The sequence below is a fragment of the Hakea prostrata genome, chromosome 7 (assembly GCF_041222555.1).
Source record: "Hakea prostrata isolate BN-2017 chromosome 7, UWA_Hpros_2, whole genome shotgun sequence".
Lineage (NCBI taxonomy): Eukaryota > Viridiplantae > Streptophyta > Magnoliopsida > Proteales > Proteaceae > Hakea > Hakea prostrata.
In genome coordinates this window covers 71,735,033-71,759,681 of record NC_142606.1, presented here as the reverse complement: position 1 = coordinate 71,759,681, position 24,649 = coordinate 71,735,033, and the positions used below count along the sequence as shown (strand labels likewise).

The 24,649-nt window shown below is 38.0% G+C and overlaps 1 protein-coding gene across 3 annotated transcripts; it reads left to right on the top strand.

The window, feature by feature from the left end:
* The first annotated feature begins 1,025 nt into the window (after window positions 1-1,025).
* Window positions 1,026-24,297, top strand: LOC149011972 (cytochrome oxidase assembly protein). Of its 3 annotated transcripts, XM_089161431.1 has the most exons (3): window positions 1,110-1,195; window positions 20,986-21,027; window positions 23,622-24,297. In XM_089161431.1, the coding sequence occupies exon 3, from the start codon at window positions 23,656-23,658 to the stop codon at window positions 23,842-23,844; it is 189 nt and encodes a 62-aa protein (XP_089017557.1). In that variant the 5' UTR covers window positions 1,110-1,195; window positions 20,986-21,027; window positions 23,622-23,655; the 3' UTR covers window positions 23,845-24,297. The 3 variants fall into 3 exon arrangements, with proteins under 3 accessions (XP_089017559.1, XP_089017557.1, XP_089017558.1); XM_089161433.1 differs by lacking the exon at window positions 20,986-21,027 and having other exon boundaries at window positions 1,026-1,195; window positions 23,622-24,248; XM_089161432.1 differs by lacking the exons at window positions 1,110-1,195; window positions 20,986-21,027 and adding an exon at window positions 1,230-1,626.
* Window positions 24,298-24,649: the final 352 nt, after the last annotated feature.

Sequence of the window (24,649 nt, the reverse complement as noted above, 5' to 3'; positions counted from 1 at the left end):
CATCTCGGGGTACATTAGAGAAGGTGCATTCAGTGAGAGATTCAACTAACTTGAGAATATCATTGATTAAGAAGGAGAGAGGTAGAAGATGGGTGACCCACCTAGGGGTTGGGTGGATATCCTAAATGCTTTAAATATAAGGGTATTTTGTTATTGAAAAAAAAATATAAGGGTGGTCATTTTATGTGTCCATTTAATTGAAATGTAACGGTGGGTAATTTGTAATTTTGAGTGTGGGTGCCATATAATTTAAGAAGTAATAGTTGATGATCAATAGTTTTATCTAAGGGTGTCAATTGGTACGGTTTCGGTACGGTATCAACTTTGAATATTGAAAACCAGAACCATATCATACCGAATTTACACGGTACGATTTCAGTATTTACAAAAAAAGTTTGGTAAGGTTTAAGTATTAAATCGGTGCGGAAAAACGATTTAAACAAGGCATCTAATGTAGTCCAATTTTGGTACGAACGAATCCATGTCACTTTTGTTATTAGTTCATTAAGATTCTAATGAAATTGCGATCAAACAATCAATAAGATCTTATATTAATAGAGACAAAGTAAGTAAATCCAATTAATAGAGACAAAGCAAGTAAATTTAAGAAGATGAGTGAAGGATAAAGCAAGTAAATATATTAGTGTTGTAATTGTAAAATTACATTTATATCCCTTAATTTGATAGGGTATCAATTTGGTATAGTTTCGGAACATACTGACGGTATGAGTACCTAAAATCATAATCGTATCAAAGAAATTCGATTTCAGTATGTATTGTACAGGATTTTGAATTGTGCGGTTTTAGACGGCGTGGTTCAATACGTTAAACAATTTCAATATGCAATTGACACATTTACTATTTACCCATTTATTATTATTGAGGATGCCGAGCCATTTGTTCTTTTTATTTTTTATTTTTTGGTTGTAGATTTTTACAGAGGTTTAAAATTTATAAAAATCGAAAACGTTTCGAAGGGACAGAAAACCATTCGAAAATAAATAAATAAAGGAAAACGGTCGAAAGGGACTTTTTTCCTTTCTGAAACGAAGTTTGAACTCATCCGCCGTCGTTGCGAAAGGGATTCCTCTGGTTTGTCTTCTCTCTCTTCGGGACCTAGTCCACCGAAATCAGTTTGTTGCGCGGTTCATTTGTCTCGGCATCTCCTGGTGGTGGGATCGCAAGAAGCATTAAGGTCAGCGAAATAAATCGGTTTTTTCTCATCAGATTCTTTTATGTTTTTATAGTCTTCTTGTTTTCGTCTTTCCCCGAATTTCATCAGATGTATTTTTCTTCCTAATTTAGGGATTTCTTACATATATTTGTGTTTGTTTGAATCAACTGAATTCTCATTCCTAAAAACGATCAATCTTGTTTTGAGAGAGAACAAGCGAAAGTATAAGGCTACCGGCTCTGCTTCTCAATGAAACCTTCTTTTTTGTCCATAACAAATAGCTTTTCTGAATCCATTATTGATCGATCGTTCGACGGTCCTTTTCTGTTCGCTCCAACGGCGATCCTTACCCTGCAATAGGGTTTTACCTCCAATGTTGAGGGTTCTTCCTGCGGTTTTGGACCGCCTCTATCCCCGTCCGTCGTTGATCGGTGGTCATGGGTTGCTTGCAGGTATTTGCTGCTGTTCTTACTTCCCCCGTAATGGTTTAGACCTCCCATCTATTTCGGGGTTTTCCGGTTTTTTCTATCATCCCCATGCTTCCCGCCTCCATACTTTAGCTAAGATCTTCTTCTTTTCTCCGATGGTTTTATTAGAATCTTTCCCATAATCTCACCTCTTTCTTATTTGATTTCATTTTGTCAAAATAGCATCCTCTGTTGCAGGCGGTTTTCACCGTTGTCGGTTTTTTTTTTTTTCAGGTTCCTAACCATCCTACTACTCCTCCATACTTTCAAATTTTTTTTTTCTTGCAAGTTCGTGAAACGGTATTTGATTTCAGTTCCTTAAAAAAAAAACACTACATATTAACCATTGTCAGTTGCAGGTGGCTTAACCGTAGCAAGTTCTTTTGTTTTTTTATTTTCATTTTTTGTTTATTTTTTCCCATCCCCATTTTAGGATTCTTCTATTTGTGAATACTCTGAATCGTTTCAAATGCATTGCACTCTTATATTATTTTGATTGCTGCTTTCCCTTTTCTATTATACTTGTGCTTGAATTCAACATCGTTCCTGATAGTATAATTTTATTCTGACTTTAGCGGATTCCTCTGTGGTTATATCTGGTCAATCATTCTTCTGGTTTCAACAGTTATCACTGCATCTCATGATTTCAGATTTTTTCAAACCTTTTAAAGGGGCAGGCTGTTTAACCGTGGAGGGTTTCTCCTTTCTTCTCTCTTCCTTCCCTTCCCACATTTTGGTTATGTATGTTTATTTTCTGCAATGATTTTGAAATTCACTGCATTTTTTATGTTCTGTTGTAATTTTGTTTTGCTGTTCTCCCACCCCTATATTCTCTGTGATAGTCTTCCCAATCGATTTAGGTAGTATAATTTTATTTTCTGTTTTGTGGATCATCATGTATATATATCTATTCTTTATTTTATATATTTTTTCTCTTATTTCTTTGGGTTGGGAATTATCATGTGTTCATAGCTGGTATACAGGCTTGTTGGAGGTCAATCTACAGGGAGGTTTAAGGAAGTTCTAAGATATTGGGGAATGATGATTTCCCACACTGAATGAGTGAGGCGGGTTGCCTTTAATCAACCCCCAAGATCTCCACGAGGCTATTAGCATGGAATTATCAGGGACTTGGCCCTCCCCTGACTCAACAATATTTACAGAAGCTCTGTAGGAAGATTAGGCCTAGCATGGTTTTTCTACTTGAAACCAAACATCAAACTGCTGGAATTTTTAAAGTATCACGGAAACTTAGGTTTGATAACTATTTTTGTGTGGATGCAATTGGCAATTCAGGTGGAATTGGGATAATGTGGAATGGCAATAATTCTATCACAGTTCTTTCTTCTTCATCTAATATTGTTGATTTGCAAATTGTGGTGGTTTCTTTTGGTGTAGAGTTTCGTCTAACACTCATTTATGGACACCCCTTGGTGGAGCAACGAACAAGAATTTGGGAGGAATTCACCCAATTGGGTCTATCTGTAAGCTCTCCTTGGTTAGTTCTAGGTGATTTTAATGAGATTTTGCATAATGGTGAGAAGTTAGGAGGTAGACCTAAACCTTTGGCCCAAATGGGTAGATTTAGAAATGCTATTGAGTCGTGTAATCTTCTTGAGGTTAAATGCACGGGTCCAAAGTTCTCCGGGTCCAAAGTCCAATAAAAGACAAGGGATTGCTTTGGTCAAAGAATGCCTAGATAGGGCTTTCATCAATATGGACTTTCTTGATTTATTTGGAAGTACCCAAGGTCATAGACATGCTATGGTGGGATCAGATTATATTCCTTTAGAGGTCTCCCTACAGCCAGTAAATAAACGCCCTATGAGATTTCATTATGAGACAAAATGGGAAGATCACTTGGACCTTATTTCTCAAATTTTCATTGGTTGGAACTCCCCCAACTCTGGCTCCCCTGCATATAGATTGCATCAAAGGATTAAGAATTGCACAAATTCTTTAAGGTTATGGAGTAAAGATGCGTTCCATAATGCCTCAAAGGAATTTCTTAGGTTATCCCAATTGATAGAGGAGTGTCAGACCAAACCTGTTTCTAAAAATTCTGCCAAGGAAGAAATTTAGTTGAAAAGAGAACTTGAGAAACAACTATTAGCAGAAGAAAATTTTTGGTGCCAAAGATCTAGAGTCCAATGGTTACAAGAAGGTGATAGAAATACCAAGTTCTTCCATTGCACAAAGGAGGCAGGAAAATTCTATCACAAAAATTAAAGACCACCTAGGTAACTGGTTGTTTGAAGACTCTCAAATCAATTCTGCAATATGGTCACATTTCAATTCCTTTTTCACCACTTCTCACCCTATCCCTCCCCAGGAATTTCTCACTAGCACTCCTGTATGCATTACAGCTTCAGATAACTCCCTTCTTTGCTCACCTTTTTCTCTTAATGAGATTAAAAGAACTTTGTTTCAAATGAAGGGCACCAAGGCTCCTGGATATGATGGGCTCCCTGCTAGATTCTTCCAAAGGCACTGGGATATCATTGAAAATGATCTTACCTTTGCTGTGCAACACTTCTTTCATGGGGGATATATCTTGGCAGGTCTTAATAAAACCATTATTTCCCTAATTCCCAAAAGAAATCACCCTCAGGATGTCTCTCACTTTAGACTCATCAGTTTATGCACTATTCCATATAAAGTCATAGCAAAATGTTTGGCTAATCGATTAAAACCCATTTTGAGGTCCATTATTAGTCAAACTCAAAGTGCCTTTGTTCCAGATTGTGCCATTTCTGATAATATATATCTTGCTCATGAGTACTTACACTTTATGCGCAAATTCAAATATAAATTTGGATATATGGCTCTTAAGCTGGATCTTTGCAAGCCTATGACAAATTAGAGTGGTCATACATTGAACATACTTTGAGACATCTAGGGTTTGATTCTAAATGGGTTCAATGGGTTATGCAGTGCATTACCACTGTTGAATATCAAATCAAAATCAATGGTGCACTGTCTAAACCTATTGTGCCACAAAGAGGGATTAGACAAGGATGTCCTTTAAGCCCATACATTTTTATTCTTGGTCAAGAGACTTTTTCACAACGGCTTAGTTCCAATCTAGGTATCCCTCGACTACCTGGATTTAGGCTTTCCCGTTTTGCTCCAGAAATTAACCACCTCTTTTTTGCTGATGATAGCATGATCTTTTCCCCTGCATCTATTTCTAATGCATCAAAGATTAATGTTTTGTTGCAAGATTATGAACAAGTCTCTGACCTTCACATCAATCCTGAAAAGTCTGCTGTCCTTTTTAGTCCCAAAACCCCTCATGACCTCCGGACTGATACAGTCTCTGCTATTGATATTAAAGAGGTCAATTCTCATGGAACATATTTGAGTCTTTCTTCTTCTATTGGAAAATCTGAAGTGCAGACTTTCTCTTTTATTTTGAAACGTCTAGATTTTAAATTATCTGGGTGGAAGGGGAAATTGCTTTCTTATGCAGGGAAGGAGATTCTAATCAAAGCAGTAGCATTTGCTCTTCCTGTCTATGCTATGTCGTGTTTTCTCATACCCAATGAAATCTGCAAACAAATGAATCAAAGGATTCGCCAATTTTGGTGGAAAAATGACCAAGGAAGGGGCATTCATTGGGTAAAATGGGAAACCCTGTGCAAGGGCAAAAGAGATGGAGGCTTGGGATTCAAGGATGTACACTGTTTTAACAAAGCTCTTCTTGCCAAACAAAGTTGGGGACTCTTAACCAACCCAAACTCTTTATGGGCCCAGGTGATGCATGCAAAATACATTAAAGATATTCCATTTTTTTGAATGTTGTGCCCCAAATAATTGTTCATGGGGTTGGAGAAGTATACTGTTTGGAAGGGATATTCTCCGACAAGGCATTATTAGGCAAGTGAGTAATGGTGCTAATGTGCATATTTTTAAGGACCCATGGCTTCCCTCTTTGCCTTTTCATGGTATTAGTAGTGCACCTTTGGGACATAGTCCAATTTGGGTGCAAGAGCTTATTGATTGGGACACTTGCCATTGGAATTTACCATTACTTCAGTCTCTATTTTCTTCAGGTGAAGTTCAAGCCATTTTACCAATCCCTATATTGTCTCCTGATACTCTAGATTCTTGGATCTGGCACAAAACAAAGGATGGTAAGTTCAATGTGAAGTCTGCTTATTATCAATGGTTTCCAATCTTCCTAGAGTTGGTAATGGCTTTGCTGATTTCCTTGTAAAGGGTGCTTGCAGGTTATCCCTCGATAGATCCTGGTGGGTTATACCACCTTTGTTCATTGTGGATTCTTCTCGATTGTATAGGTCCTATGACCTAAACTCTTTCCTATAATATATTTGTCGCTTGTTTGTTTTGGCCAAAAAAAAAAAGAGCGCTGTTAACTAATTATAGTTATTTGTGGAACATTGTTCGTTTTAGTTTGTGTGCGGGTTAAAGCTTCAAATCATCTAGTATTAAAAAGGCGTATGATAAATGATGCCGTTCGCCCTTTGGGCTAATTGTTCTGTGGATAACAAACAAAGAATTATTTTTTTTCTGTGTTCTGGATCTTCAATTTTGGTGCTAATTAGATTTTGGTGTTTATTTCTGTTGGGATACGATGCATAGAAGAAACAAAAACAAAACACACCCGGTTGGCCAAAACCATCTTACATCCACCAGAAAGAAAGAAAAGAGATTCTGCTTACTTCACACCACTTTCACACTCATGAGAATTGTTTATGAACCCCACTCTTAGGGTATAATTGAATTGTTTAGGGAATAATAGTGGGTGGGTCCCACTATAATTTGCTGCGTCATAGGTGGCGGCAAGATGGTTATGTAGTCTAAGATGACTACTCCTCTATTTTTTTTTTGGCCAAAACAAAAAAGCAGCTATAATATTAAATGAAAGAGTTTAGGTTAAAGGACCTATACAAACGAGAGGAATCCACAATAAACAAATGTGGTATACCCCACCAAGATCTGTCTAGAGATAACCTGCAAGCACCCTTAGCAAGGAAATCAGCAAAGCCATTGCCAATTCTAGGAATATAACTAAAAGAAACCCTAGGAAAGAAAGAACAACGCTTCAAAATATTTACTACTAAACTGAGACACATCCAATCTAAAGATGAGTGGAGACCCTGGAGAGCACTAACAACAGGTAAACAGTCTGAATGAATATGCAAATCAACCGCTCCTAAAGAGGAACCCAGAATAATTCCATCTCTAATTGCTTCAAGTTCAACTAAAGTTGCTGAAGCATTATGACCACATTTGCTTTGAGCCGCTACAAAACCACCATTATAGTCCCACATGATGCACCCTCTACCTCCTTTAAGTGAAGAACTATCCCATGATCCATCAACGAAAATTTGAAAGAGAGCAAGTTCTTCAGAAACGATATGACTCGGCCTTGGATGAGGATCCCCATGAGCCCTTTGAAGATCCATAATGTGAGATTGTATATTTGCACAAAGATAAAAGAAAGTAGTCATTGTATGAATTATGGAGGCATCAATCCCTCTAAAAAGTGTAGCATTCCTAGTATTCCATATACACCAAGTTAATGCACTCCACATCTGATTCACTAGGGTTAAATTGTCACAACCATTGAACTTCATTTTGATAAAATCCATCCAATCAAATAAATTTGTCCCTAAAAAATCAGATGTATTAATACGGAGGGGAGATAATCTCCAACACTCTTTTGCATGATGACAAAAAAACAAGGCATGACATACATTCTCTGAACCATGACCACAAGTTAGACACAGAGGTGTAAGTGAAACATTTCTCATGAAGAGGGAGCTCCCAATTGCAATAGCCTCATATGAGGATCGCCACAAAATTGTTTAATCTTTGGAAGAGTAGGAATCTGCTAAATAATTTTCCAATATCTTGAAGAGGAGGAAGAAGAAGCAACATTACCTTGATCATCAGCCATAGCTAAGCATTGATAATAAGCAGACTTCACAGTGAACTTACCATCCTTTGTTTTGTCCCATATCCAAGAGTCTAGAGTATTAGGAGACAATAAAGGAATTGTTAAAATAGCTTGAGCCTCACATGGAGAAAATAGAGACTGAAGTGAAGGTAATTTCCAATGGCAAGTGTCCCAATCAATAAGCTCTTGCACCCATATTGGACTATGTCCCAAAGGGGCACTACTAATGCCATGGAAAGGCAAAGAGGGAAGCCATGGGTCCTTAAAAATATGCACATTAGCACCATTTCCCACTTGTCTAATAATTCCCTGTTTGAGAATATCCCTCCCAGACATGGACACAACATTTAAAAAATAGAATGTCTTTAATGTATTTTGCATGCATCACCTAGGCCCATTTCCCATTTTATCCAATGAATACCCTTTCCTTGATCATTTTTCCACAAAAATTGTCGGATCCTTTGATTCATTTGTTTGCAAATTTCATCGGGTATGAGAAAACACGATATAGCATAGACAGGAAAAGCAAATGCTACTGCTTTGATTAAAATCTCCTTCCCTACATGAGAAAGCAATTTCCCCTTCCACCCAGATAATTTAGAATTTAGACGCTTCAAAATAAAAGAGAAAGTCTGCACTTTAGATTTTCCAATAGATGAAGGAAGACCCAGATATGTTCCATGAGAATTGACCTCTTTAATATCAATGGCAGAGACTATATTAGTCCGGAGGTCATGAGGGGTTTTGGTGCTAAACAGAACAGCAGACTTTTCAGGATTGATGTGAAGGTCAGAAACTTGTTCATAATCTTGCAACAAAACATTTATCTGTGATGCATTAGAAATAGATGCAGGGGAAAAGATCATGCTATCATCAGCAAAAAAGAGATGGTTAATTTTTGGAGCGAAACGGGAGAGCCTAAAACCCTGTAGTCGAGGGATATCAAGATTGGAACTGAGCCTTTGTGAGAAAGTCTCTTGGCAGAGGATAAAAATGTAAGGGCTTAAAGGACAACCTTGTCTAATCCCTCTTTGTGGCACAATAGGTTTGGACAGGGCACCATTGATTTTGATTTGATATTCAACAGTGGTGATGCATTGCATAACCCATTGGACCCATTTAGAATCAAACCCTAGATGTCTCAAAGTAAGTTCAATGTATGACCACTCTAATTTGTCATAGGCCTTGCAAAGATCCAGCTTAAGAGCCATATATCCAGATTTAGATTTGAATTTGCGCATAAAGTGTAAGTACTCATGAGCAAGATATATATTATCAGATATGGCACGACCTGGAACAAAGGCACTTTGAGTCTGACTAATAATGGACCTCAAAATGGGTTTACATCAATTAACCAAACATTTTGCTATGACTTTATATGGAGTAGTGCATAGACTGATGGGTCTAAAGTGAGAGACATCTTGAGGGTGAGTTCTTTAGGGAATAAAGGAAATAATGGTTTTATTAAGACTGAGCAGCATAAAACCCCTATTAAAAAAGTGTTGCACAACAAGGGTGAGATCATTGCCAATGATATCCCAGTGCCTTTGAAAGAACCTAGCAGGGAGCCCATCATATCCAGGGGCCTTGGTGCCTTTCATTTGAAACAAAGTTCTTTTAATTTCATCAGGAGAAAAAGGTGAGCAAAGAAGAGAGTTATCTGAAGCTGTAATGCATGCAGGAGTGCTACTGAGAAACTCATGGGGAGGGATAGGGTGAGAAGTGTTTAAAAGGGAATTGAAATGAGAACATATTGCAGAATTGATTTGAGAGTCTTCAGACAACCAGTTACCCAGATGGTCTTTAATTTTTGTGATATAATTTTCCTGCCTCCTTTGTGCAGTGGAAGTATGGAAAAACTTGGTATTTCTATCACCTTCTTGTAACCATTGGACTCTAGATCTCTGGCACCAAAATTTTCTTCTGCTAATAATTGTTTCTCAATTTCTCTTTTCAACTCAAATTCTTCCTTAGCAGAGCTTTCAGAAACAGATTTGGTCTGACACTCTTCCAACAATTGGGATAACCTAGAAAATTCCTTTGAGGCATTATGGAAAGTAGCTTTACTCCATGACCTTAAGGATTTTGTGCAATTCTTAATCTTTTGATGCAATCTGTATGCAGGGAAGCCAAAGTTGGGTGAGTTCCAACCAAAGGAAATTTGAGAAGTAAGGTCATGGTGATCTTCCCATTTGGTCTCATAATGGAATCTCATGGGGCGTTTATTTGCTGGGTGTAGGGAGACCTCTAAAGGGGTATGATCCAATCCCACCATAGCATGTCTATGACCTTGGATACTTCCAAATAAATCAAGAAAGTCCATATTGATGAAAGCCCTGTCTAGGCATTCTTTGACCAAATCAGTCCCTTGTCTTTTATTGGACCGGGAGAACTTTGGGCCCGTGCATTTAACCTCAAGAAGATTAAATGCACAAAATTCAATAGCATTTCTAAATCTATCCATTTGGGCAAAGGGTTTCGGTCTACCTCCTAACTTCTCATCATTATGCCAAATCTCATTAAAATCACCCAGAACTAACCAAGGAGAACTTACAGATCAACCCAATTGTGTAAATTCCTCCAAAATTCTTGCTCGTTGCTCCACCAAGGGGTGTCCATAAATGAGTGTCAGGCGAAACTCTACACTAGAAGAGACCACCACAATTAGCAAATCAACAATATTAGAAGAAAAGAAGAGAGAACTGTGACAGAAATATTACTATTCCATAGTATACCAATTCCATATGAATGGCCTATTGCATCCACACAAAAGTAGTTATCAAGCTTAAGTTTCCTTGATACTTTAAAAATTCTAGCATTTTGATGTTTGGTTTCAAGTAGAAAAACTATACTGGGCCCAATCTTCCTATATAGCTTTTGTAAGTATTGTTGAGTTAGGGGAGGGCCAAGACTCTGACAATTCCAAGCTAAAAGCCTCATTTAGGAAGATAATTTGGAACACCCCTGAAGGTCCTTTGTGTAGAGGGATGGTAAACCAAACAGAGGGAATTAAGGTTGAGGGAAAACATTATAAATAGAGGGATGGTAATCCAAATAGAAATACACTAATTTAGAATACTCTTCTATACTCTACGAATTCTCCAAGCTAGTCCTGAACCTCCATCATTGTGGTTCGTCGATTTGAAAGCGTGGAAATAATTTATAGAGTTCACAAGTTGAAAGAAGAGAAAGGGAACACAAAGGGGTACCTTCAGTGTCTAGATCCATTGCAGAACATCACTAAGGTAAAGGGGATTTAGAACTCTTCATTTCATTGATTTAGTTTTACATTGGGATCAGAGCTAGATCAACATATGTCTTGATGCTCTCAAGATGAGCAAGTACTTGTTTCATTGATGCCCAAGAATCATGTAAGGTCCTAATCAAGGCCTGGATCTGTTGCTCATCAGAAATGTCATGTCTAACATCTTTTAATTTTTGAACCATTTCCTTGACAGTTCTGATGTGCTCAGTCATTTTATGCTTGGGGTCCATTCGGGACATCTCAAACTTGATGATCATACCTCGCACCAAAAACACACTTTAATTCGTCCCACATGGACTTGGCTGTAGGGAAAACCTCATATTCCCCTTGTAGGTCATCTTGCATGGCACTTAGCATGAAAAACCGTGCACTTTGGTCTTTCTTAACCCAAACATCATATAGAACCTTATCTTTACGAGACTGGGTAGTCTCTTTTCCCAAGGGAGGATTGGTCGGTACAGTCATTTTCGTGATAAGATGCTCCATGTTATCTTGGTCATTAAGGTAGTACTAGATTTTTCGTTGCCACTTCTCAAAGTTCTCATGATTGAAAAGTTTGTCACCCATGAGAAGGTCAGCGATCACGTTTTTAGAGGCCATCTAGACTACATCCAGAATGCGAAAAAAGGCAGTATATTTTTCACCACTCATTGGAATTTTTTCAAATTAATTATCCTTAAATATACATTGGAGGAATGGGTATCTTTTATCACATAATTGCGCCATACATATGGGTGCGCATGGGTCCCACCAAAGGAACCCAAAGTTTGGTACTTCTAATGACACATCAAGTCAAGACAAGATTGTGATGCGCAGTGTGGTGGCAACCCTATTACATGGCTTCCAAAAAATAATTAAAATTACATCCCTTTAATTATATCTCAAAGAATACTATTACAACACTACTAGGGTATACCACACTTTGCAGTTTGCATCACTCTTAAATACTAACTTTAGTGTACATGCATAAAATGTGTTATTATGGTAACACAAAATAAGATCTCTTCCATGAATAAATAAATTTTTTTATGGTTTATTGTGGAAGAGATTGATTTTGCATCCACCAAATGGAGCGAATGAAAAGTCTAAAATGCCATGGGAGGGTTCCAATGCTAATAAATTTTTGCATAATCATTATAGCAAAGAAAATTAATACAATATGAGTACCTAAAACAGTAAAGTTAATGATCACAAAAATTGCACAAAAGCAAAATTTTATGCAAAACATAGAAAGATGCAATCATAAATAACTCCAGGCTAATAACCTTTTAATTCTAAAACAAAACATGGTGCTAGTAGAACTCCAATGGTTTGAGTTTGTGGTTAACAACCACAAGGTCAAGGGTTCAAACTTCACTCTAGCAACAGTTTATACCTTTTTTTAAAAAAGAATTAAAAAACAAAACTCAAAAGGTAGGCATCACAGAGGCATGATCTTCAACGACTCTTTTCCTCTTATCCATATAAAGAGGAGACTCCTTAAACTAAATAAAAACAACTGAAAAAGAAATTGTTCACCGGGAACGTTCCTTCATGTTGCATTTTTTTTTTAATACTTGTCGAACAACAGTAAGTGATCGCCTTTCCTTCTTTTTCTTTATTTTCTTTAATTAAAACTAATAAAAAATTGCTCAAAACCACATTTGTGAAACGTGATGCCTTCACGTTCACGTGAAGGTCAAAATTTTTTTAAGCGTCGAACACATGGAGGTGACTTTTTTTTTTTTTTTTTAATCTTAAAAGAAAACGTTAAGCACAACGATCATCAAGAACACCCCTTTTTTTCCTTAATCATAAAAAAAACTCTTCTACTAAAGGAAAAGAAAAGAAACTCCTCATCCAATTTCATACCACAGATTGGGTTGATGTCAAACAATTGGTTAATGATTGAATTTGACACTCATTAATGTCAATGGATCCTATCAACTAACACCCATAAAACTAGCTGTTGCCAGCGACCCTAACCACAACCTGGCTCGAATACCAATGTAAAACTAAATCAATGAAATGAAGAGTTTTAGATCCTTTACCTTAGTGATGTTCTGCAAAGGATCTAGACACTGGAGGTGCCTCTTTGTGTTTCCTTTCCCTTCTTTTAGCTTGTGTATCCTATAGGTTATTTCTCATCTTAGTTCCAATTCAATTATACCCTTCGCGAATTGTTTATGCTCTACGAATTCTCCAAGCTAATCCTGAACCTCCATCACTGTGGTTCGCCGATTTGGAAGCGTGGAAATAACCTATAGAGTTCACAAGCTGAAAGAAGGGAAATTGAACGCAAAGAGGCACCTTCAGTGTCTAGATCCATTGCAGAACATCACTAAGGTAAAGGATCTAGAACTCTTCCTTTTATTGAATATTGATTTGATTTTACATTGGTATCCAAGCCAGATAGGGGTTAGGGTCGTTGGTAACGGCTAATTTTATGGGTTTTGGTTGATAGGATCTATTGACATTAATGAGTGTCAGATTCATTCTTTAATCAATTGCTTGACCTCTACCCAATTTATGGTATGAAATTGGATGAGGAATTTCTTTTCTTTTCCTTTAGTAGAAGAGTTTTTTTTTTTATGATTAAAAAAAAGGGGTGTTCTTGATGACCTTTTGTTGGTGTTGGTTAACGTTTTTTAAGATTAAAATTAAGAATTTAAAGAAAAGAAGGTCAACTACTATGTTTGGAAATTATTTTTGTTTTTTTTTTTTTTTGTTTTTTTATTTAGGGGGGGGGGGGGGGGGGGGGGGGGGGGGGGGGAGGGGGGGGGGGGGGGGGGGGTTATTTGGTGGGGGGGGGGGGGGGGGGGGGGTTTTTTTTTTTAATATATTTAATGGGGGGGGGTGGTTTTTTTTTTTTTTTGGGGGGGGGGGGTTTTTGAGGGGGTCACGTGTTTTTAAAAAAATTATTTTTTGACATTCACGTTTCACAAATGTGGTTTTTTGAGCATATTTTTTATGATTTAGTTTTAATAAAAAAAAGAAGGAAAGGCGATCACTTATTGTTGTTCGGTTATTAAAATTTTTTTTCTACAACGTGAAGGAACATTCTTTGTGAGCAGTTTCTTTTTCAGTTTTTTTTTATTTAGTTTGAAGAGTCTCCTCTTTTTGTGGAAGAGAGAGAAAGAGTCGTTGAAGATCGTGCCTCTGTGATGCCTTTTGAGTTTTGTTTTTTAATTCTTTTTTAAAAAAAAGGTATAAACTGTTGCTAGAGTGAAGTTTATACCTTTGACCTTGTGGTTGTTAACCACAAACCCAAATCATTGGAGTTTTACTAGCACCATGTTTTGTTTCTGAATTAAAAAGTTATTAGCTTGGAGTTATTTATGATTGCATCTTTTTATGTTTTGCAAAAATTTTTGTTTTTTATACAATTTTTGTGATCATTAGCTTTACCGCCATGTTTGTTATATTGTTTTAAGATTCTTTGTTATGATGATTATGCAAAAAATTTTAATTATCAATGGAACCCTCCCATGGCGGTTTAGACCTTTAATTCGCTCCATTAGGTGGATGTAGATCAATCTCTTCCAAAATAGACCATAAATTATTTATTTATTTATTCATGGAAGATATCCTGTTTGGTGTTACCATAATTACACATTTTATGTATGTATGTATGCTAGAGTTAGTATTTGAGAGTGATGCAAAGTGTGCTATACCTTAGTAGTGTTGTAGTAGGTTTCTTTGAGATGTAATTAAAGGGATGTAATTTTAATTATTTTTTGGAAGCCATGTAATAGGGTTGCCACCACACTGCGCAACACAATCTTGTCTTGACTTGATGTGTCATTAGAAGTACCAAACTCTGTGTTCCTCTGGTGGGACCCATGCGCACCCGTATGTATGGCGCAATTATGTGATAGGAGATACCCATTTTTCCAATGTATATTTATTGGAATAATTTAAATTAATTATTCTCATTACATATTTGGTGGGGTTTGACATCGAACAATATTAGATGATTGACACCACAGTATGGATTAATGATAATTAATTTGGGAAAATTCCAATGAGAGGTGAAAAATATACTATGTTTTTTCCCCCCACATTTTGGGTATAGTCTATATGGCCTTTAAAAACGTGATCGCTAACTTTCTCATGGGTGAGAAACTTCTCGGTCATGAGAACTTTGAGAAGTGGCAACGGAGAGTCCAGTATTACATTAATGACCAAGATAACATGGAGCATCTTACCACGGAAATGAATGTACCGACCGATCCTCCCTTGGGAAAAGAGACTACCCAGTCTCGTAGAGATAAGGATCTGTATGATGCTTGGGTTAAGAAAGACCGGAGTGCGCGATTTTTTATACCAAGTGCCATGTAAGATGACCTACAAGGGAAATATGAGGTTTTCCCTACGGCTAAGTCCATGTGGGACGAGCTAAAGCGTGCTTTTGGTGGTACATCCACAACTAGACTGCGAGGTATGATCCTCAAGTTTGAGATGTACCGAATGGACTCCAAACATAAAATGACTGAGCACATTAGAACTGTCAAGGAAATGGTTTGCAAATTAAAAGATGCTGGACATGACCTTTTTGATGAGCAACAGATCCAGGCCTTGATTAAGACCTTACTTGATTCCTGGGCACCAATGAAACAAGTACTTGCTCATCTTGAGAGCATTAAGACGTATGCTGATTTAGCTCAACACCTTGAGATGGAAGCGGAGCGCCTAGAGGTGACCTACATAATGGCTCTTGTTGCTCAGGCAAGTACATGTAAGGGCAAATGGCCCAAACATAAAGGATTTAAGAGAGGGAATCAGGAGGGTACTAGGAACTCGGCACCTAGGGAGGGAATGGTCAAATAGAAACGTGGAAAGCGTGTGGTTAAGAAAGACATGTCCAAAATAACGTGTTAAAACTGCCAAAAGAAGGGACACTTTGTTTGTGATTGCATTGAGTCAAAGAAGGTACCAACTTTATCTTTTCCTTGTACCTTTGTGAGTACACATGTTTTGGTTGCCTTAACACAATCAGATTGGATTGTTGATACAGGAGCAACCAAGAACGTCACACGCTAAAGAGGCAGTTTCATAAATTATCGCAAAGTGTCTTTGGGAATGCATATAATCTACATGGGAAATGTCACCAACATTGATGTTCAAAGCATTGGATCAGTCTAACTTAGCTTACGAACGGGCCGCACGTTAATCCTCTATGATGTACTCTATGCACAAGACATAATGCATAATTTAGTTTTGGTTTCAACACTTTTAAGTTTTGGATATTCTTTCAATTTTTCCAACAGTACTTTGGATTTGTTATTTGAAGGGGCCATATGGGGCCGCTACATTCTTGACAATGGATTTTTTAAATTAGATTTGATTCCGGGTATCTCTAATTTTTCTTCTTTAATTGTTGACAGTAATATAGAATTTGTAAAATGTCTTTTTATATTATGTCACATTGGGAAGGACAGGATGTCACGGTTAGCTAGAATCGGCCTTTTAGGGTCACTCGCTAAAGTAGGCCTGCCCATATGTGAACCTTGTCTGGCTGGAAAGGCTCATCGGAAGCTTTTGGAAAGGCACTCAGATCAACTCAACCATTTAGAGGTAGTACACTCTGACATCTGTGGACCCATGAATGTTAAGGCAAGACATGGAGCTTCCTATTTTCTCACTTTTATAGATGATCATTCGCGATATGGTTACATTTATTTGATCGCTCACCGTCATGAAGCATTAGATTACTTTAAACGCTTTGTGATAGAAGTTGAGAATCAATTAGGCAAGAATTTAAAAATTATGCGAACTGACCGTGGATGCGAATATGTATCTGCAACAATTTAAAGAATTATGTAAAGAAAAAGGAATTGTGAGACAATTAACTATTCCTAACACTTCGCAACAAAATGGTGTTGTAGAAAGAATGAATAGAACTCTATTGGGCATGGTTAGGTCCATGATGGTGCAAACAAACCTCCAAATTAGTTTTTGGGTAGATGCACTTCAGACTGCAGCCTATATCCTGAATAGAGTACCATCTCAGTCAATACCATCTACACCCCATGAGCTATGGAAAGGTACAAAGCCTGTTTTAGGACATTTATGACCATGGGGTTGTGCTGGGTATGTTCACACCTCTTCCCATAAGTACGGGAAGTTAAGACCTAGAGCTAAGAAATGCATCTTTGTGATGTATCCTGATAGCTCTAAGGGATATGTTATGTATGGTGAACACCCTAGTGGAGGTATGACTGAGATTGAGTCACAAGATGTCGAATTTCTAGAAGTAGATTACCTTAGTTTATTTGATGCGCATAAAGATCTTGACCTCTATGAGATAGAGGAGGATCACAACATACCAAATCCTCTTGGCGAGGGTGGGGAAAGAACACATTCTTTAGTCGCCAAAGAAGATATTGGTCATAGTGCACCAAGTGGGAGTACGAATGTAGATTTTAAACCTAGTCGGAGTGTACCTAGTGGGGACACACCCATAAACGAATGTGATCTCAATGCATGTAGAAGCACAAGAGGACATATTCCCTGTCGTCAATTCGAGATTGAAGGGGGTGCCTTTTTGTGTGCCTTAGCTGATGAGGAGGAGCTTGCATCCCTAAAGGAAGCGCTATCATCACATGCTAATGACAAATGGTTGGCTGCTATAGAAGATGAGTTGAGTTCTATGGACAAGAACCAGGTTTGGGAGTTAGTTGATCCGTGCAAAGTTTTTTTTGGGTACAAAGGCGCTTTTTATATATAGGGATAAGGATATTACATATACCGCCGGTAGGAGTTGAACCCATGACCTCTCCACTGAGAAGTCAGGTTCCTTACCATCCTACTACTCCTCCATTGGCATGAGCGCAAAGTTTGCCGCCTTAAACGTTCCATATATGGCCTCAAACAAGCGTCCAGACAATGGTATTTTAGATTTCATCATGTTGTAACTTCGAATGGCTTTGATGTGATTGAAGAAGATCATTGCGTATATAAAACGGTCCAAGAAAGGATTCTTAGTTCTCTCTTTATATGTCGATGATATCCTTTTAGCAGTGAATGACATTGACATGATTGTAGCCATTAAAGAGTGTCTTTCCTTCACATTTGAGATGAAGGACATGGGTGAAGCCAACTTTGTGTTAGGCATCAAGATAGTGTGGAATCGCTCAAAGAACTTTCGTGGTTTGTCTCAACAAATTTACTTAGAGAAAGTCCTTGAACGATTCCACATGCAAAATTCTAAGTCCATTGACACACCAATGGACAAAACGTGCAGACTGAGCCTAGATAAATGCCCTAAGAATGAAGAAGAGAAAAACCAAATGTCAAGAGTACCCTATGCTTCTGCGGTTGGTAGTTTGATGTACGCGATGATATGCACGCGCCCAGATATCTGCTATGCTGTTGGGATGGTTAGTTGTTACCAGAGTAACCCAGAACTTACCCATTGGCAGGCAGTAAAAAGGATTTTCCGTTACCTTCGTGGGATGACAAATCTTATGCTCACATATAGTGGTTTTTGAGGTTGAGAGGTTACAGTGATGCTAACTCGGGCAGTGATTAGGACGAGTGAAAGTCTACCTCAGGTTATGTTTTTGTCCTTGGAGGTGGAGCTATTACTTGGAGCAGCAAGAAGCAAACATGCGTTGCTTTGTCCACGATGGAGGTTGAGTATGCTGCATGCTCAGCTGCTGTTCAAGAGGCAGTTTGGCTTAGAAGATTCTTAAGAAGTCTCAGCATATTCTCACATTCAGATGATGTGGTGCTCCTACACACTGATAGTAGAGCAGCTTTGGCTTTTTCTAAAGATGCTAAGTTCCATGGAAAAGCCAAACACAGAGATTCTACCATTTTATCTGAGATATGATTGCAAGGGGAGAAGTTGTCTTAAAGCACATCTCCACATCCAACATGGTGGTTGACCCATTGACTAAGCCTATACCAAGGGATGTGTTTTTGGCACATGTTAGGAGTCTGGGTCTTAGGTGTGGATGATATTTGTTCTTTTATTATTTTTTTAAGACATTTTTTTTTGGACATAATGAAATCATTTTTTACGTGCATATTTGATGCATGTTTATGATAAGTGAGTTAATATATTTTATAAAGATGTCACCAAGCATGGAATTGACCCACTCACATGGGTAATTCACCTTGGCGCTTGTAGATAGCGAGCAAGATGAGCTTAAGGGTTTGTAAGGCTTTAGGGGGCTTTCAAACCAATGTCAGGTGCCTTAATTGGAACTAAGATGAGACCTCAGTGGTCGAACATAGAATCATTACATTTCTGTGTTGCCTGGATTGTAGCCAAATGTGAATCTTTTATAATAGGTCAATGTGTGATTGATTGTAGAAGAATTAGGTTAGGCGCTTTAGGTAGCGACTGAACCAAGATTCGTATGGCGTATTTTTTTTTTGTGACATGCTCATATCAGTGGGAGTTACGCCATAGCATGCATGTTTGTTGCATGTGCTGAAGTAGACCGATGATGAGAGTCATTGAATGGATCCCTGCTTAATCACTGTGTGAGCCATCAGGATCACATTTTGTTGATCCTACTTATACCCTTTACTTTAGACGATGCTACGAAGAGGACACCCAATGATGCTACTTTAGCTTGTTCCTTAGGATCATGGATGATGCGGTCTCGCAAGGCAAGACTGGGAAGCAGTTGGGGATAATCCAAATGGCATGAGGGGCTATGGGAAAACTTTTCATTCTATACCCATCAGTGATGTGACTCATTGCCCGGACGACTTGTCATTTGACAAAGTCATGAGTACATCATATGAGGATAGTTCACATTGCTTACTATAAGGGATCAAGAATGTGGAACTTGGTATAATTGAATTGTTTAGGGTATAAAACCCACATAGACTATTTATAGGAAAATTTAAAACCCTAATCCCCAGACAATTATAATTTTAACCCCTTACAACTAATTATCCCAAAACTTTGATCAATTATAAATGCAACCTAATTGTAATTATATGGACCTGTAGAATACAAGACACCCAAACCCAACAATTTCATTGTTGATGGTAAGAAGTACCAGTAACTTCCCCTTTAGGATTGTCACTTTGTTTTGCTCTTGTTGTGCTGTTATTCAACTTCTGTTGTTTGCAGTTACTCGTAAGAACTGCCAAGTTGAGTTCTCATTTTTACTGTATGTCCTTTATCTATTAAAAGTTAAATTATACTGTTAGTTTCACAAGAGCAAAACAGTGAGAGACACACAGTGAGAGGGCTGAGCTTGAGTTAGACTGTCCCATCTTCTTCATTCCATTTCCTTCTCTGTTTCCTTTTATTTCATTAGTCTGAAATTTCCCACAGATCTGAGAACCGATTGGAGTATTTACTATATTCTTGAAGTTTGAGATCAGATGGTATACTTTTGAAGAAATTTTTGGGGTTTGGTTATGCTGTGCTGTAATGTAGGATCTGCAGGTTGGGGCAAGAGGTCAATCAAGTTGGGTAGTTCAGGAAAAAATAAATCCTGGGTAAATGAACTCTTGCTGAAGCACCATAAGTTTTTTAAGTTTCTTACATGTAGATCAGCTCCCCCTCTCTTCTCTTTATTCTTTATTCTTTTTTTTTGGATGAATATCAGAAGACTCTTCTCTTTATTCTTTTTGTAATTGAAACCTGCTTTGTCTCTTTAATGATGATTGATGGTAAATTAATGGTTGGGTTATGACCCATTGTCCTGCTAGTTGCTCCGGCATCCCTAGGATGGAAATTTTAAGCAATTCTTTGCTAAATGATCTTTGTGGTCATTTGTAACTGGATTTTTATGCAAGGAATGCTCTTCTCGCCCTTATTAGTCTGGAAAGGGTTGAGGTTTTATATTTGGTATTATACTCATTGTTCTTCTGTTTGATAACAAGCGCAATCTTTCTTTATGGTGCAATTCTTACACATCTGTACGGATAAAGTTTGCTTGTAGCAAAATTAGAATTAGGAAGAGATCTCCTTTTCCATCCCTGGTATTTGTGTCCAGTCACTTGGAATTAGGAATTTGATAATCTGCTCATCTTTTTTTTTATCCTCCCATTGATGATAGGGGCAGTCTTTCTTCTGGAGTTCTACTTTGGCAATATCATTTAGGTGGTTGCATTGCCGGTTATAGCTTTACTTTAACATCTACAAATTTCGCTGTTGCCTTCTATGATGTGCAATTTCTTTCCTGTGATTTGACCCCAGGAAATGTTTGGTGCTGGAGGATTCTGTCACCTAACCACCAAGGTGAAGATCTCGGTTCATCCAACATTATGCTGATATTCCATAGATTTCATATTGATTTCGACTACTGTTGTTCAGATTGGGCTTTCAATGACATCCATTCAAGCTCACCATGTCCTTGTGGTCAGGAGTCTGAATCATTGATGTTTTGAGGCCTGAAACTGATGTAGCTTGTTCTTCTATTACAACTCCTTTAGTCCCATCCATTTGTCTTGTACCTCTTCCTATGCCTTCTGTTGGTCCGGTTTTTGCCTTTCATTCTTAGTTCATTCCCCAAGTTTTGTGGCTCCTCCAAGGTATTCTGGTGCCCCTGGTATTCGCCTTCTACTTGTAGAGTGGTTTCTTCATTTTGGATCTTTTTCTATGTTTTCTCTTGCTCTTCATTATGTGAACATGTTTCTTCATTTTGCATTTTTTTCTATGTTTTCTCTTGCTCTTGATTATGTGAACACCAGGATCCCCTGGCCAAGACTACAAGTGGGGCCCCTAGGATGGCTTCAAGAAGCCACCCTAAGCTGGCTGAACCCCTTTTGAGGGGTATTTTGAGCATTTTAGCCTCACTTTATTCCTGAAGTTATTTTTAGAAATTTCCAGAATTTTCGTTGAGTCCAGTTTGTTAATTTGAGTTTTCATTGAGTCCAGTTTGTTAATTTGAGTTGAGTTGGGTTTGTTTGGAGAATTTTATTTTGAGTTAAAAGTTGTAAGTGAGTGAAATTGGTTAGTGGAGATAAGATGAGATTCCTTATCTATTAAGAGTCCAGTCCAAGATGTAATTGGAACCTTCTCTGTTAAGGAGTTCCAAAGTTGAGTCAGAGTCTTTCTTTTTAGGCTATAAATAGCCTCTTCATGCAATATTATTTTTAGATTTGATGAACAAGGATTTTTGATTGTTATTTGCCTGAGTAGGTGGCAGGGTTCCTTTGAGGGGGACCCTACGGTTGTTTAGTTAGTGTTCTCAATTTGTTTCCAGCATTCAAGTCAGTCAGTATTCGAGGTTTGAAGATCAATTCAGCAAAGTCCAGCAAGCTTCTTCAACATCCCAGCAAACCTGAGTGAGTCACAGCCCTTCCCACTTCCACCCTCCCATGCAAGCTCATCCCCCACCTCCCCTGCCCTGCACAACCTTCCCCAATCCCCTGCCCTGCTGCTGCATCAATTTAGTAGCACCCTGTAGGTCCCGCGACTTCCTTAACCTCTTCCCCTAAGCCCCACGACTCCCCCTGCCCCTTCCCCTCCTTCCCTCTAGCACCTGTAGGCCTCCTTCCCCCTCCTCCTTGCCTATGGCTACCTTAGACCCCACCCCCTGTAGCTTCCTTGTCCCTGCCCTATTGGCCTTCTTCTCCCTTTTCCTAGAGTCGCCCCTAACCCTAGGTCCTTGTGTTGTTTGCCCCTTCAAACCTAGTTTACCAAGCCTACAAAGTTTTGCACTTCATCTTCATTGAGATTTCTGCAGAATTTTAAGTTTCTGAAAAACACCCTAAACCTGATAAAATCCGGTTCTGAAGACTAAGTACAGCAGTGTTTTAGAGCATTAAAATAACATCAGACCCCCTGTTTTAGCCTTCTCCATCGCTGGAATTTCCTAGGCAAACCCTCAGGCCTAGGGAAATTACTAAAATGCCCCTAACTGTAGACCTGGTTTATATCACTTGATTTTGTTTCACTGTTAGTCAATCACTTGGAGGTGTCAGTGGTCTTGAGTGCTCCTCAAACTCCCTTGAATACTCTTAAGGTGCTGTGATTAAGGCTCTTTTTGGTATCAATTCTCATTCTCTATTATGCCTATTTTAAAAGAAATAAGTATAAGAATTCATTATTGGTCAAGAATGGAAAGTGATTTGGTGAATTTATCAAAAATAAATTATGGAATGAAAAATAAGAGTTGTGTCAAAATAAAAAATTGTTAGAAAATAATATTGAGCAAGTGAGAAAAGAGGGAAAAAGTATGGTTTTTATAAAAATATGTATATTGACTATTTTACCCTCATCTTAACTATAGAATTTTAAGTAAACTAATGCATAAATGAAGAGAATGAAATTCTCACTATAATCCATAATAGACAGAAAGTCTATTATGGATTTTGGAGGTTTTTCTATTATTTTAAATAAAAATAAAACTGATAATAGAATCCAAACAATTTAAAGTAATGAAAAATTCTCAATGATAATTGATACCAAAAAGAGCCTTAGGCTTTTGGCAATGTTTGGGTCATTATTTGGGATTTTGATTAGACCATTTATAATGAGGAGGAAAGGTATTTATGAGGGTAGGACATTGTTGGGTTTGGAGTTTCAGCGGATAACTGCTATTTTGGGGGTTATGAGTAAAAATAGATACAAAATAACAGGATGAATCCTCTTATAGTAAGTTAAATAGAATGAGGATAACTTCATGACATGGTATTGTGTGAGAGATCCTGGTTGTATGAACAGTGACTGAACATAGGGTACGGTGGCTTCTTATCAACATATAGATGAGCTCTCAAAAAAACCTCTTGAATACTCATTACGAATAAATGATTTTAAGAACCACTTGGTATTGCCCTTACAAGATTATGTTGATGATATAGATAGTTGTGATTTCCTGAATCTTGCAGTTTTAAGGGCAGCGGAAGACTGAACACTTTCAGGATGTCTGGGGTTATGAGGTTTGGAAGCCTTGCACCCAAGATGAAGAACCTGATTATAGGTGGGGGTTTGACAGGGTTTGTCTTTGGGGTTTATTTCTATACTATGAGGGCTGTTGGTGGTACTGATGAGTTGCAGGTGGCTGTTGACAAATTTGAAGCGGAGAAACAAAAGAAAGAAACTGATTCATAAGGGTCCTGATGCCCTTAATCCATTTCCTTTGCATTATGACCTTGGGTTTGTCTTGTTAGATCATGCAGATTCCAAGTGGTTTTGTTTTTCAGTATAAGATGCTAGTACCCTTGATGTTCCCGGTGTGAGTTGTCATCTTGTTATGACTGCAAATAAACCAATACAATTTTCTGATTGTTAATATGTCAGGTGTGTAAGAGTAAGAGTGTGAACTAAATACCTCTCCCTGCATTTGTAGCTAGTTTATTGCAGGATAGCTGATGTATCCTTCGTTCATAATATCCAGCAAAACTGAAAATATATCACATGGCCATGGCACTATCTTTGGTTAATCCATATCATCCAGAGTCCAACTGAGCTGATTTTGTTAATGAAAGACTGCCCTTTTAGTTATTCCTTCACAATCCCCGGCTTCTACTTCCAATGCATGACCATAGTCTTGCCGAGAACTACGGCAGGTGCCCGACCTGCTTCACCCGCAGAGCTTTAGTAGCACTTCTGTCACGATTATTAGTGACTCCACCAGTTAATCCAAAATACGCATTAAATCTCCAGGCGTATTAGTCAGCATGACTTGTTAAACTATGTTTAATCATGTAAATTTCTGCAATCCTAATGGTTTCCAATGTAGATTTTGTTTTGTTCAATATGGAAGCTATGCAGTTTAAACATTGTTGGTTTGCAGATGGTAATATTGAATGTAATAATCCGTATTGTTAACAATACTGAGAGAACATTTAAATTGACTCTGCCTGCGTCCTCCTATAGTATTTGGCAACTAAATTGCAACAGTGACTGCGTTATG